At 40.8% G+C, this 14662-nt stretch overlaps 1 protein-coding gene across 4 annotated transcripts in view; it reads left to right on the forward strand.

The window, feature by feature from the left end:
* The window catches only part of SPTLC1 (serine palmitoyltransferase long chain base subunit 1), a 52767-nt gene that overhangs the window by 12738 nt on the left and 25367 nt on the right, over positions 1 to 14662 (forward strand). For 2 of the 4 annotated variants that reach the window (XM_033123668.1, XM_033123672.1), the window contains exons 4-7: positions 1139 to 1232; positions 1752 to 1824; positions 9316 to 9448; positions 11758 to 11887. In XM_033123668.1, coding sequence (XP_032979559.1) covers positions 1139 to 1232; positions 1752 to 1824; positions 9316 to 9448; positions 11758 to 11887 — 430 coding nt within the window. Of the gene's footprint in view, positions 1 to 1138; positions 1233 to 1751; positions 1825 to 1848; positions 1930 to 9315; positions 9449 to 11757; positions 11888 to 14662 lie in introns of those variants that run through there. The other 2 variants (XM_033123671.1, XM_033123670.1) reach the window with 2 other exon arrangements.

Raw genomic sequence — 14662 nt, forward strand, 5'->3', positions numbered from 1 at the left:
ACTAACTCTACACTGTGTGTTCTTTGCAGTGAGTCATCTTGCCTTTTGAGTTTATTTGCTTTTGTGAATTTACTTCAACTTGTCATTCATTTCCTTCCATGGTTTCCCAGCATCTTTTATAATTTTTCTCATAGAAAACCAGTTGTGTGCAAACATACCGATGAGAGCAGTTTCTCAGTCTTCCCTGGCTGCAGTGCATTTTATAGAGCAGCCCAGCAGGCAGACCACTGCAGCTGTGTGACACACAAGTTCCCGCCACAGCCTGTGCTCCTGTGCTGTGCAGTGCATTCTCGTCCTTTTTCATTCTGTTCTATTATGATTTTCTTTAGTTAAAGTAGGCTAGTTGTGACTGACTGTATGGCTCTCACGACCCTTTAATAGCTCATGACCCACCGCTTCACCCTCTGTTTTTGAAGCATGGTCTCGACTTAGTATTTGTCAGTAAGGGACTTGACAGGGTTTCTCCTAGAGAGCCCACCTCCTGGCCCAGCGATGCTCAAATCCAAGCTCCTTGGGGGCTGGCCACCCCGTTTCCTTTTAAAAAAAAAATGTTCTTTCAGGTTCAGGGGAGGAATTCCTCTTAAATAGTATTCAAGCATTAACTTTAGAAATTAGGTACATGTCTCACTTATTCTTTTAGGGGCTTCATATATATATATATATATATATATATATATATATATATATATATAACACTTATTTTTAAACCAATTAACTCTAAGATCGTAACTTGTTCTTCCTATTCTTGCCTTTGATTTTGGTCTTTTTATATTTCCTCCTGGTTAATCTTATCCCAGAATTTTTCTGAGGTACTTTATTTAGCTATTCTTTCTTAAGTGAATTTTTAAATAGAAACAAAGATTTGCCATTCATCCATCCATCCCTCTTGAAGTCTAGGTCACTTGTTAATGTAAGTAGTACAGGGTATCCTATTAAGAATATAATTAATGACTGAGTGTTTGCTTTTTAATATGCCATTGTCTAATTTTGCTTTTTAAAAATAAAAAATTAAAGAGCCAGGAGACCAGTATGCAAATAGGTAGAATGACAACCCTTGCGAGTCCTGTCTGCTGCCAGGGTAATGAAATAGCTTGGGTGCTGTAACACAAAAGTAACTATTCTCATCTCTTTTCCCCAGCCCACCAAGCCACAACATTGTGGTAAATGGAAAAGAATGTATCAACTTTGCCTCATTTAATTTTCTTGGATTGTTGGATAACCCTAGGGTCAAGGTAAGGAGCACCTGTGCTGAAGTGGACAGATAGCATGTCCGACTTAAGACACTGGACGTAAAATCAAAGCCAGTGCAGAACACCAGAAGGAGCTCTGTAAGTGTGTCTGCCGGTACGCTGTTGTGGAAGAGCTATGACCTGGATTTCCACAGAGGGTGGCAGAACTGTCTAACAAGCCAGACCTGCTGGTAGTCAGAGATGTGTCTAGGAAATCGCTCCATTTCCTCTTGGAATTGTCAGCCAGTAAATATTTTTGAGGACAGACTATGTCCACAAACGCCCAACAGTATAAAGGCATTAAGGTAACCAGGTTTGGATAATCGAGCTAACAACATTTCCATGTTTTAAATTACATCCCTAGATCTTTATGTCTGCCTCTTCTTTATATCCTATTGTTAGAATGCCAAGTTCTAAGAAAGGAAGGAAAATGGGAGGGCGAGGGAGGAGTTATGTGGGTTAAAGAATAGGAAATGTCAGTTTTGGACTTCTTAAAATCTAATTTACTTTTCTTCCACAAAGGCAGCAGCTTTGGCATCTCTAAAGAAGTACGGTGTGGGGACTTGTGGACCTAGGGGATTTTATGGCACATTCGGTACGTTTCTGTTGTATTTTTCAGACCACTACTTTCAAGAATTAAGATGCCATTTGATTTAAAACTTTTGAAAAGACATCCTTAATTAGTTGTGGTGTGAAGCTGGTAAGTGCTATTTTTTACCTGACTTTCTAGAACATCGTATGTTTGGAACGATTGGTGGGAGGTGCGTTAGTCTGGGTTGAATGTCACTTGTGGAGAAGAGCCGTGGGTAAAATGAGGTGTGTAGCTTGTAGGTCAGAGCCTGAGCTGCTGTTGCATGTGGCCCAAAGGACAGTGGTGTGAGGAGACACAGTTTGTTTCTGTCGTTCATGACAGTTGTAAGGGGAATGGTCTGGTTGTGGGTGGCACTGCTTTTCATAGTTGTGCAGGAATCCGGATCTTCCCCGTCTCTTTGCTCCAATGCGAAAGGCACCATCTGCCTGTGTGGCTGCAGCCAGGTGATAAGTCTAGGGGAGCAGGAGCATGAGGCTGCAGTACCCTTTTAGGCCGGCAAGTGGCGCTGCACATCGCTGCCCACATTCCGTTTGGGAGACCATAATCCAGGCATGGCCTCGCTGCAAAGGGGTCTGGGAAATAGCTCTAGCTTGGCATGCCAGGAAGCAAGGCAAGAACTGACTGGGGGGGGGGGGGGGCGGTAATAGACTGTGTAGCTCTTTTCTTTCTGGAATGAAAGTGAAGGATCATTGATTTCCTTGTGTGGGGGTAACCTCGGGATAGGCTAACTAAATACCAGGATGAGTGTGATTTCAAACACTATGAGCTTCTTGAGAGTTGTCAAAATCGACCTGGCATTTTGTGGTTGTACTTTTTAAATGTATATTGTTCTTTGCTTCTGAAGATTTTGAAAATGGTAAATAATTGTTCGAGTGAATATTACTGGAAATAACATTCTGGCTTACAAACTGTCAGAGTGTGGGAAAGTAGAGCCGGGGAGGTCTCTTCTGACTTCTGTCCTCATTTGTACTTTCGGGTCTTTGTGTGTTTTTTTTTCACTTTAACTGTGAAGATGTTTTTATTTAAGGGAGCACCTTTCTTTATTCCTTAGCTAGTTTAGTGGTTAAATTATTTGTATTGGAAACAGATGACGGGAGTTTGTATCCAAGAATCCTACAGCTGGAAAGGATTTTAAAAACCATGTATTCCAGCATCCCAACTATTCATAAGAGGAGTAGAAAGCCCAGAGAGGTTAAATGACTTCCTCAGTCACACAGCTCATTAACTTCAGCCCTAAAACTAGAAACTAAGTATGCCGACTCCCAGTCTTAATGACAGGATCAAAGATTAGAAAAGCTCAGATCAGTCTCCCTCTTTCCTCTAGCTTAGTGTAAACATGGTTGTTTGCTTGGCTTTGATCACTAGGGAATGATTTCCTTGATAAGTATTAGAACACTAGAAATGGCATTTTTTATGCAGTTTGTTGTAATCTTACAACAAGACTTCCTTTGTGTGATCTGCTTGCTGGGGCACAGTAGTTGCTTTCCTAAAAGGCTCTCTTTCTGGTGGATTTTATTTGTATGTATGGCCTTGGCCCTTGCTTGGGAGTTAATCTGAGATGACAGATAAGAGATTTATTGCTAAATCAAGTCATGAAAAACAAATGTTCTAAATCTTCAAGACCAGTTTTCCCAGAGCTGTGGAAATGTATTGTTAGGATTGCCCAGTCAGCTTTGGATCACCTGAAATTTAATATGCATAATTAGGATGTGTGTGCTTCCAAACGTGGGGTCTTTTAGATGAGTGGTTTTTAAATTAATTTTCTGGATTGAATAATTTAGTCCATGATATAAACTTCAAATGATTTACAGAGACAGAGTGAAAAGTCTTCCCTTTTCCATCACTATCCCATCCCCCAAAAAAGACAGCTATCAGTGTTTCTTCTTATTTCTTCCACTTTTTTTCAGCATGTACAAACCATTGGATTTGATTTTTCAGGTGTCTGAACGGACCACCAGAGGCAGTATAATGAACGCACTGTTGTGTGTCAGCTCCTCCGTAAAGGACTTTACTGGTCACTGACTCATCTTTATTCTAACTATAGTTGAAGCTTCAAACAGACTGTGGTGTCTGGCAAAGATTGAGGGTTAATTTGCAGTGTTTTTGTAACAACACCAAAACTTACAGCTTACAGTAATGTATAATGTTTTCTGAATACATTGTTCTTCCGATAAACTTGTCTCATTCTTTAATCGTTGCCCATGTTTACTTGTCATCTTTTTCCTTTCTTTAGATGTATATTGTCCATATTTTTCCTTTTTGGTTTTCCAACAGGATATTTTCTACGTTTTTCCTATTCTGGATGTAATCACTTAAATTATAGTTATATTAAATTGCCCTGAAATTTCAGTGTTAGGTACGATCAGAGAAGCTACTTGAGGTCAATAAGGCTAAATTTTAACTCTCTAAAATGTCCTATACAACTAACTTATCCGAAATATTTAGAGAACACTTGCCCTTTGCACTGAGCTATGAAACAGACTTGAGGACCCCTTTCCTCTTATATGTACAGGTAACCCCCGTATAATACGGTTGTTAGGTGCCTAAAAAATGCCATATTATGTGAATTCGTGTTATACGAACAAAAAACTAGTACAAAAAAGGGGGTTAGGTTCCAAAAATTAAAGAAACATACTAATATATTTTTATAGTTAAGAGAAATATCTTTATTAAAGCAGTTTTCACCAAAAGTATACCATATTAATATGTATTAAATAATGTTTTCTTCGTCATCACTACTAAGCACCATTAACCAGGGTGTTTTCTTTTTGACAAGACATCTTCATCCTCTGAACTTAATACTCCACGAACAAAATGGATTTAAAATTCTAATCAGTTTTAAAATTCTTCAGTCAAATCTGATAACGACATCCACGCTCAAATGAAAAATTTCAAGTGAGATATCTTTTCCTCTTAAAAGCTTTTATTACGTTCCGTGTTATTCAGGGATTTCCCTAATTTCAAATGAGATATTTTTTATTCTTAAAAGCTCTTTTTACACTTTGTGTTGTTTGGGGATTTCTCTAATTCCCAAACCGTGTTAGAGTGAAACCGTGTTATAGAAGTGTCGTGTTATACGGGTGTTACCTGTAGTTGCTGGTGGATTCATGAGGCCTAGGGTCTCTCCCTGGATCCCCAAAAGGTTGCCTTTTGTCTTTTTTTCCTGCAAGTATCACATTCAGGTATCTGTTTTCAAAGATGAAAATACTCCCTCTTTTAGGTCTTTTTTCGACTTTTCAGGTAATGAATGTAAATCATTTGTAAAAGTACATTTGCTTATTAAAACATTCTTTTTATTTCACAGTGCAATGCTAGATAATCTTAGATGATTAACATAAAAAAAGAAAATCAAACAACAGTTGAGTCAAAAAATCCGTCTAGTTTCTTAGGCTAAATGTTTTGCTGGCCCCTAAAGTCCTGGCAGGTAGAACTAAAGTTTTTATGATAGTCTCGTAAGGACGATGTGATCAGAAGTTGTTCCACTGTCTCATTTTATTCTTTTAATGTAATTTTAGAACTGAGCAAGTGGTTTTACCAAATTGTGAAGCTTTCCTTTCCATTGAGGCTAATGGGGTCCCAGTGCACTTTGATAGTTGCTCTTGTTAAAAACTTTATTTGCTTTGTTTATGGTACGTACAGATCTCATTTATCTGTAGTTTGTTGCTGTGCCCAGGATCTGCTTTGCATATGTAATGCTTGCTTGGCTCTTTAGTCTTAAACTAGATCAAAAGGCAGTTAGTGGCAGGATTTTATTGTGAGAGAGAGTGGCATTTTATTGTTTTAAAGCCAAAAGTAAACAGTTATTTGTTTATTTTTAAATATTTTTTTTCTTTTAGAGCAATCAACTGAACCATGACTGCATGTTTTTTAAATTAATTTTTATTAAATTTATTGGGGTGACAATAGTAAAATCACATAGCTTTCAAGTGTACAATTCTGTATTACATCATCTATAAATCCCATTGTGTGCTCACCACCCAGAGTCAGTTCTCCTTCCATCACCATATATTTGACCCCCTTTATCCTCTCCTACCACCTCTCTCCCCCTTACCCTCTGGTAACCACTAAACTATTGTCTTTGACTATGCATTTTTCTTTGTTTGTTTGTCTTGTTTGTCTGTTGCTTTCAGTTTTATATCCTACATAAGACTGAAATCATGATTCTCAACTTTTTCTGTCTGACTTATTTTGCTTACCGTAATAATCTCAGGATCCATCCATGTTGTCACAAATGGCAATATTTCATCTTTACATACAGCCAAGTAATACTCCATTGTATATATGTACCACATCTTCTTTATCCAGTCATCTATCAAAGGACACTGGTTGTTTCCATTTAATGTTGATAAAATGACTATAACTGATTAGTAATGGAAATCAAATGCTTTTCCTGTGTTTTTTCTATAATAGACTGTGGTGTATATGTATTTTAACTTGTAAATGGAAAGAAACATGCTTAGTTTTTTCCATTACTTGATTGGAATTAGACAAATAGTTCGTTTTCACAACTCTATAACATCCTATAAGAAATCTATAAAATGGGCTTCAGTTTCTGGATATTGCTCCTCAGTTTTCGAATTCCTCTCTGTATCTGTCTTGCAGTCCAGTTGGGATTAGAGTACACAATATATGTCTTCTCCTCCTACTCAGCTGGGGGTTAGTATAGACAATGCATGTCTTCTACTCATTGGGGGTTAGTGTAGACAATGTGTCTTCTCCTACTCGGGTTAGTGTAGACAGTTTGTGTCTTCTACTCAGTTGGGGTTTAGTGTAGACAATACATGTCTTCTACTCATTGGGCATTAGTGTAGACAATATGTGTCTTCTCCTACTCATTGGGGGTTAGTATAGACAATATGTGTCTTCTCTTACTCATTTGGGGGTTAGTGTAAACAATTTGTGTCTTCTCCTCCTACTCAGTTGGGAGTTAGTGTAAACAGTGCATGTCTTCTCTTACTCCTTGGGGGTTAGCATAGACAATATGTGTCTTCTTCTCTTACTCGGCGGTTAGTGTACACAAAGTGTGTCTTCTCCCCCTACTCATTGGGGGTTAGTGTAGACAATACCTGTCTTCTCCTTTTACTCAGTTGAGGATCAGTGTAGACAATACATGTCTTTTCTTACTCAGTTGGAGGTTAGTTTTGACAATTTGTGTCTTCTCCTCCTACTTAGTTGGGGGTTAGTGTAGACAATGCATGTCTTCTCCTCCTACTCAGTAGCCAGTTCCCACCCTTGCGTTCGGTTCACCTTCGAGTGTTCTCTGTCGTTAATCAGAAATCACTGTGGATGTGTGTGGCTCTGAGTGTGGAAGGACCCAAATGTTTGAGACTATTTGGTTGAGGGCACAGCCTCCTCGTACCTGTCTCTGGCCTGGAGTTCTCCGATGACAGTTACTGGATGCCTCTCTTAGCTGTGTCACTTGTCAAAGTGGCAGAAACCCTGTATTTCTCCCTGATCTCGTGCTTATCATAGTTTCTGTCTTTATGTGCTGTTCACTAAATATTTGATTAATAAGTGAATTAACTGAGAAGATTATTGGATCCTCCTTATCTGACTACTTTTTAAAATATAGTCCTTTGTGAAGTTGCAACTTTTATAATTCTTAATTTGCCCTTTACTAGTTAAAAAGCATCACAATAGATTATCTTGCCTCATAAATCAGTGAGTGGGTTTACAGAGTTTAGACACTTTGTTCAAATAAAGTTTTTGTTTCTTTATTTCCCGTAGCTAAATTGACCTTACTCACTTGTCCCTGGAGGGCGGTGAAAGCCTTACCCTTGACAGTCAGCCATGTCCCTTGCAGTTTCGTCCACTCACAGTAAAGCTGTGTTCCCAGCTGGGTTCAGTATCATCTCTGGGTCTCAGTTCTTCAGGCCTTGTCCCTCTCGCCTTCTCACCAAGAAGGCCTCTGGAGTGGGGGGCGCAGGTCCCTGCCTTCCCCTGGTCTGGAGTGAAGTGCTGGTGCCAGGGCTCCTGGAGGGAAGGCTGGTGCTGAGGGAGGGGGATTGGCTGGTGTTCTGGAGTGATGCCTACCCCCATGGGGCCTGGAAACTGGGCCAGGGCTCTGTCACCCATCAGCCCTCCCCACCCCCCTCAAGGGATATCTGGGGCCCCTGCCACTACCCAGACTGCCAAGTTCCCCTCGGGGGGTGCCGCGGCTCCCCCTTCCACGGGCTGAAGTCTGCCTTTAGGAACCACGACCTTCCTCCTTTCTCCTGTGAAGTTCTAAGGCCAGCGGAGTCCTATCCTCATTCTTCCACACCAGCTCTGAATTCTCCTTGCACAAGGCATGTGGTAAAACTCTGATCTGCTCCTCCGGGCCTGGGTCCTGCTATAGTTAATAGAGCTAAAGTTTAAAAATATTTTGCTCTCCTGGATAATGCTTTGTTTTAAAACCACTTTGAAGTTTTCAAAGCTAGTTCAAAGCCAGTCAGTGCACTGGATTCTAGACCTTGTTGCTTCCTCCATCCCAGGGCGTGAGACCTCTGGCTCAGCCTGGGGAGGTGAGACAGTATAAGGCACCAGGATATAAGAAAAAAATACCAATTTAATCATTACAACTTACTCCTATGATTGCATCAACATTCTTTTATCTCATGTGCGGTGGTAAAATACAATTTTTGTAACTTAACTGACTCATGCAAACATACAATGAATTTATTCAACTCATTAATTAATGAAGATACCGATAGATGATAAAGTTGTTTAAAAAAGGCATTTTGAGGAACTAATGGTAGGCAATTTAAAAAATGCCCAAGAATATCAGAATACGGTTGCTGGTTTGGCATGAAACTGGTTAGTGTCCTACAAGGCAGTACGTCAGCCTTCTTCTTCAAGTGCCTCTAAAAGAGGACCACATTTCCCTTTGTACTCTAAGTTTGAGTTCCCGGTACACTTCCAAAGGAATGTAGACAGCAGCTCAGTCCTGCAACATGATGGCAGGTGCTGCACCTCAGGACTGACACCGGCTGTCAGGGGCACCAGCTCTGCTCAGTGTTATTGTCTTCATGCAGAGTCTCTGCGGTTCTGTTGAAATAATGACTTTGCTTTATTCTTCCTTCTTTTCCTGTTAAAAGCTGGTTGACAGTTGTCTTAGTACCTGGTTTTGCACCATCTGTAAAATGCAAAAAGGCATTACTCATTAATGTCGCACATTGGGAAAGTGGTGTTGTGGGTGAGGGCCTCTAAAGCAGGGAAGGCCCTGGGCCTTGGGTTCTCAGGCTGGAGTAACAGCAGAGCAAGCCCGGGTCGGAGCTGCCCAGTAGGACACGTTGTGTGTACAGATGAGTAGCCGATTCAGTCCTCAGATTTTAGGAGCAGTATTGGCCCAGCATTATCTGAATAGGTCTTACATCATTTATAACTTACAATCAATTACATTTTGGCTATAAGGTGACAGTACTAATAACTAAACTGCTGGTTTTCTTTATTCTTGAGTTGGAAAAAAAGAATTTTAAGACAGTTTAACCATTGACCTTTTTATTATTGAAATAGATGTGCATTTGGACTTGGAGGACCGCCTAGCAAAATTTATGAAGACAGAAGAAGCCATTATCTACTCATATGGCTTTGCCACCATAGCCAGCGCCATTCCTGCTTATTCTAAGAGAGGGGACATCGTGTTTGTGTAAGTCACCTTTACCTACCTTTCTAATCAAAATCCTTTGGGACTAATATTGACCCTTCTGGAGAACTCCTTTGTTAGAGGTTATCTGCCTCAAATATTATTGAACTTTGTTTTTAAAGAAATGCATAGTCACCCCAGCCAACTAATTGTGCAGAATTTTTGGCACCATCACTAGTAGAATGCCTAAAGGTGTCGGTACTCAGTTATCTTTCATTATGATTAATTTATTGATATCAAGAAGGCCAGACTTACCTAGGATGAGGCCAACCATCTGTCTGCCTACACAGCTGTGTGACAGTGTGGGGTCCTTCTGAGGCCGTGGGCACAGCTCACTCACACTGCCAGTCAGTCACCCCACTTCTCAGCATCCCACCCTAACTCCTGGTCTCTGCTGGTCTCGCTTCATGGCGTGTTAGGAGCATGGAAGCCGTGAGTCTGGGCCTCCCTGACTTCCCATGAGTAAATCTGTACCCTTAGGTGTGTGTGCACTGCTTGGGTGGCGTTGCCTTGGCCGTGGCCGGGAAGAGCAGAGGAGTGGGGCGCAGCTGACGCAGACCAGACAGCTGGGCACACCTGTCAGAGGCACCTGGCCTCTCACCCAAGCCTCTGTCATCTTTTGAGTAGACTATTAAATGACTCTTTTAATTTTAAAAACAACTTAATTTTTATTTTAAAAAATAATTTTACTTTTGCTTCCTTTTCCTTTTTAACACCATAGCCAGAATAATCTTTTTAAAAAATTCAAATCTGATTGACACACTCCAGTTTAGTTTCCATTGTTCTAAAATAAAGATCCAAGTATTTAGGACGCTGTTGTGTGTTTTGAACTACCTTTTCAGGCCCGTTTTTCACTATTTTCCCTCAGGTGGTCATGCTGTAGCCTCCCAGCCTTACACGCTGGTGTCCTCTCACTTGAGGGACTTGGCGCATGCTTGTCCCTATTCCTGGAATATTGTTCCTTGTCTCATCTCCTACCTAATTCCTGCTCATCCTTCTCACCCTGCACAGGAAAGCCTCACCCGCCTCTCAGACCAGGTCAAGGCCACCTGCTGCGAGGCCCCGCTTCTCACACCTTCCTCATGCACGCATGTGCACATGTGTGCCCACACACCCTCCGCTCTGCTCATCTAGCCTCAGACTCACTGCACTCCTCTTTCTAGGACTTTCACCACTCTCTGTACTAGCTTAATTGCCTAGGATGCATTTGCTATTTAATAGTGGTCAGTAAATACCAGTTCAGTAAATGAATGAATGGAGGCTGGAGCTCAGAAGAGGGGTCCGAGTGAGGGAGTGGACTTCAGAGCCAGCTCACCTCAGCCCCTGCAGCCTCCTGCTGCTCATACCATGATTGGAACTCTTGCTAGTGCAGCACGCTCACGCACGCACCTCTGCCTGGGGAGTGCAGGGCACTGTGGCCATTCTTCCCATCGTGGGGTGTTGGGGTGCCCTGTTGTAGACTCACAAGGCTCAGAGTGTAGGTCCTTGACCCCAGCCTTTGCATGTGTGGAGGGGGTAGGCCCAGGTTTTTCTGTGGTGGCACTACAGTAGAGGCATTACTGCCTGCTGGGCTGCGCCCTCTGCTGTTGGTCCCTCTGGCTGCAGAACACAGGCTTCTGTTAGAGCCACTTTGTCTGTGCCGTGGCATTTCCAGGTGGCCTGTTTCATCAGCTCCAACTCAGGAAAACCCAAGGAACTCATTTCATGTCACTTCTCAGGTCCCTAGCTGGTCTACCTTTTCTCTCCTCTTTTCAGAGTCTTCTTGCCATTTTCCCAGAAGTAGAAGTCTGCGTGTATTTTTATTAATACGACTTAATTTTAAAATACATTTCCTCCAAATTAACCCAATTCAGAAGATCTTAACGGAAGTTTAATCTGCAAGATGCACACCGTTGTCCCCTGGGTTCTGTAGATAGAGTCAGTGATCGAGCATTGCTTCTCATGGCAAAGTGACGGCAGAAGAGTGTGGCAGTCAAGTCAGAGGCCACTGATGGTGCAATGCACAGTGTTTGTGTATTTCTCAGAGAAAATTGCTGTGAGCAAACAGACGCCTCCCATAATAAGGTGCAGGCTGATTTCTGAGGCGGAAATGTGGCAAGAGTGCTTCTTGGAATAGAATCAGTGTGGTCGTTTGTGAAAAGAGCTTGCAAACTGAAACACAGTCATGTATAACTGTTCAAACGTGTTTTGTTTATTTGCCGTGTTCACATTAACTGATGGGTGTTGATCAACCTACGAAAGCAAGCATTGCTTTTCTAAAATGTTGACAAGACCCTTTACACCCCACTCTGGTGGGTCTCTCTTCCTTGCAGAGATAGAGCAGCCTGCTTTGCTATTCAGAAAGGATTACAGGCATCACGTAGTGACATTAAGTTATTTAAGCATAACGATATGGCTGACCTGGAGCGACTGCTGAAAGAACAAGAGATCGAAGATCAAAAGGTATGATTCTTTTGAAGAAAATGAGGGAGTTCTTTTATACTTTCTAACCAGCTAAATTATATATGAAATGGCAATTTGTCATGAGCAGTTGCCTGCGGATCACATTTGGATATTAAGGGCGTTCCTGCTTATTAAATGAACTTCATGTTACAGAGCCAAGTTGATGGTAATTGCCTCGTCACTTCCATAATTATGTATGGCAAGTTTGGGGGAGGTAATCCGGGCAGCTTTGTGAAAGGGAGAGAAGCACCGTGCAGTTTGTTGGGGGTCGGGGGGTACACTTTCAGCTGTACAGAAACAGCGCCCGAACTCATTAGGGCATTAATGAGATTCAAAATAGGTTCGTTCATATCAGAATGAGTCGTGTATCAATTACGTGGGAGAAACAAGAGCAGGCAGCAGGTCTTAATTTATGAATTTATGAGCAAGGTGAGACTCTTTCTGCCCACCCGCCTTCATGCCGGAACTCTGAGCAGCTGCTGCCTGTGAGAAACAAATGCCCAGATGTGGCTTCCTGCCGCCTTGGAGCCTGTGGACACTTTTTCCTCCCCTTGGGGAATGGAGTGACAGAACTCGCTCCCCTGTGTTCGGTCTGAGTGTAGCAGAGATGTTCAGAGGCGTGACTATTAGAATTCTCATTTATTTCCTTCTGTTGACATGGATGAGAAAGGTTGTCTGGTTCGTGGTTCTGAGGCAGGAAGCATCGTGTGGACGGTACACGGAGCCTGCTCGCACAGCCTTTGCGTCCTTTCCAGTGCACTTCTCCAGGACAGCTCATTCGTTGCTAGAGTAACAGATAAAATGCTCATCAGATTCCCAAATTTGTGTTCATTTCCATTTCTCCAGATATTTGCATTATCCCTTTGGGATTCTGTCATCTTTGTTTACGTGACAGCCCAAGAGCAGCATTTAATAAATATATACATTCTGTGATGACTTTCTGTCTCTAATGTCTATGCATAGACTCTCACTATTTTGTGCTAGATGTACTATAGGCCAGTGTATCATAGTTACACAATTTAGGAAGATCTATACGGAAAATGTTCAAATTGAGACCATTCCACTGATAATTTGCTTTCTACAAATTGTAAAAAGATGTCCCTTATTCTGATTTAGTAATAGAATGCTACCAGATTGAAGAACACTGCCTTGGGAAGTGGGACCAGTGGCCAGTATGCTGTAGAGTTTATTTTGCCAAGTTAGTATTGTACAAATTTGGAAAACATTATATTCAAGTTTTTTGTATGTGTGTGTGTGTGTGCATGTGTGTGTGTTTTACTGGACTTATAATACGTGGAACTATTTTTATGAATATCAACAAGAAATGAAATTATCTTGAAATGTGTTTCCATTTTATAGTTTCTACTGTTTTACTAATTAATTTATACCACATTTTCCTGCCAAGAGTAGGCTTTCTAAATAACTTTACATTTTTGTTTTTAAAAATAATTCTTTTTCAATTTTCACAAAAATATAAATATTAAATTTTGGGATATTTTCTACTTAGATGCTTCTCTTTCCTTTGAAAGTAAATTAAAATATTGCAGTTTATTCCAGGTTTGGATCAAAATTTTTTTTGTTGATTTCCCAAGATGTTTTTCATTCTTTTTCCTATAGGGTTCTCTTGTCCCATATTAATTCATATAAAAATAAAATATTAAAGGCCAGTAGATAAAAACAGCATTTTATAGAAAAATTACAGATAACTGTGAGCAAGTGAAAAATAGTCTGGCCTCACTAATAATTAGAGAAATTTAGGCTAGGAGTTGTTGCCTATCTGATTAGGGAGCATTTTTTAATAGTAATAATCAGTGCCAACACTGGTGTCTGTGATGAGACAGAGGGCCCCCCTGTAATTCTGGAAGAGCTTCAATTGACAGCCTTTCTAACGAGTAAGTGGGCAAATATATTTCAGGATTCTTAAATATCTGTATCCTTCAGACCTGTATCTTGGAGTGCTGTCTTTAGGAGATAATTAGAAAAGGTGTCAAAGATTGAAGGATATTCACAATATGATGTAAAAAAGCAAAAGGAGGAAAACAACCTAAATCTAACACTGGGAGAATTATTAATTTATGGTATACTCTCAAGGTGGAATATTACATTCCCTTAAAATCATGTTTTAAATAATATGAAAATGCTCATAATATTTTTAAAACTCAGTTCCTAAAACTATTACAGTAAAATCCTAATTTGAACAAAGTAATTTATAAATGTATGTATTTACAAGACAAAAGTTAACAATGTGTGGTGTAACAAGCTAATTTGTTAAATTTTTTGTTGTACTTTTCCATTTCCCAAGATTTCTACATTGAATATTTTTAAATCCTAAGAAAAATACCTCATTTTTGAAAGGCAGGGAGAAGCAGGATGCCTCCATGTCCCCATCCAGGACTGCCAGTAGGTCCACGGTCTTTGGCTTTGTGTTAATGACAGAGTGGGGATGACCCACTCCATCATGCACACTCCATGATGGATTGATCCTTTCGGGTACTTCAGCAGACATCTTTCTGAGTGGTCCAGCTGTGGATCCAAAAATAAGCATTAAAGCATAGCTTTGATATTGGAGTTTCTAGTTGTCCATCAGACAGATGTTTAGAGGCAATAAACCTGTGAGTAGGGAGGTCCTGGCAAGGTCTGTGGATCTCAGTGTTGAACAGTGTGATGGTCTATTAGCAGCTTGCCAGCCGTGGGGTGTGGGAAAGTATATGTTGTCTGAAAAAGCCTCCAACCCACTGGCTTCGAACATCACCGGATGAGGTCATAGTTGAGCTT

Source organism: Rhinolophus ferrumequinum, chromosome 12 (assembly GCF_004115265.2).
Source record: "Rhinolophus ferrumequinum isolate MPI-CBG mRhiFer1 chromosome 12, mRhiFer1_v1.p, whole genome shotgun sequence".
NCBI lineage: Eukaryota > Metazoa > Chordata > Mammalia > Chiroptera > Rhinolophidae > Rhinolophus > Rhinolophus ferrumequinum.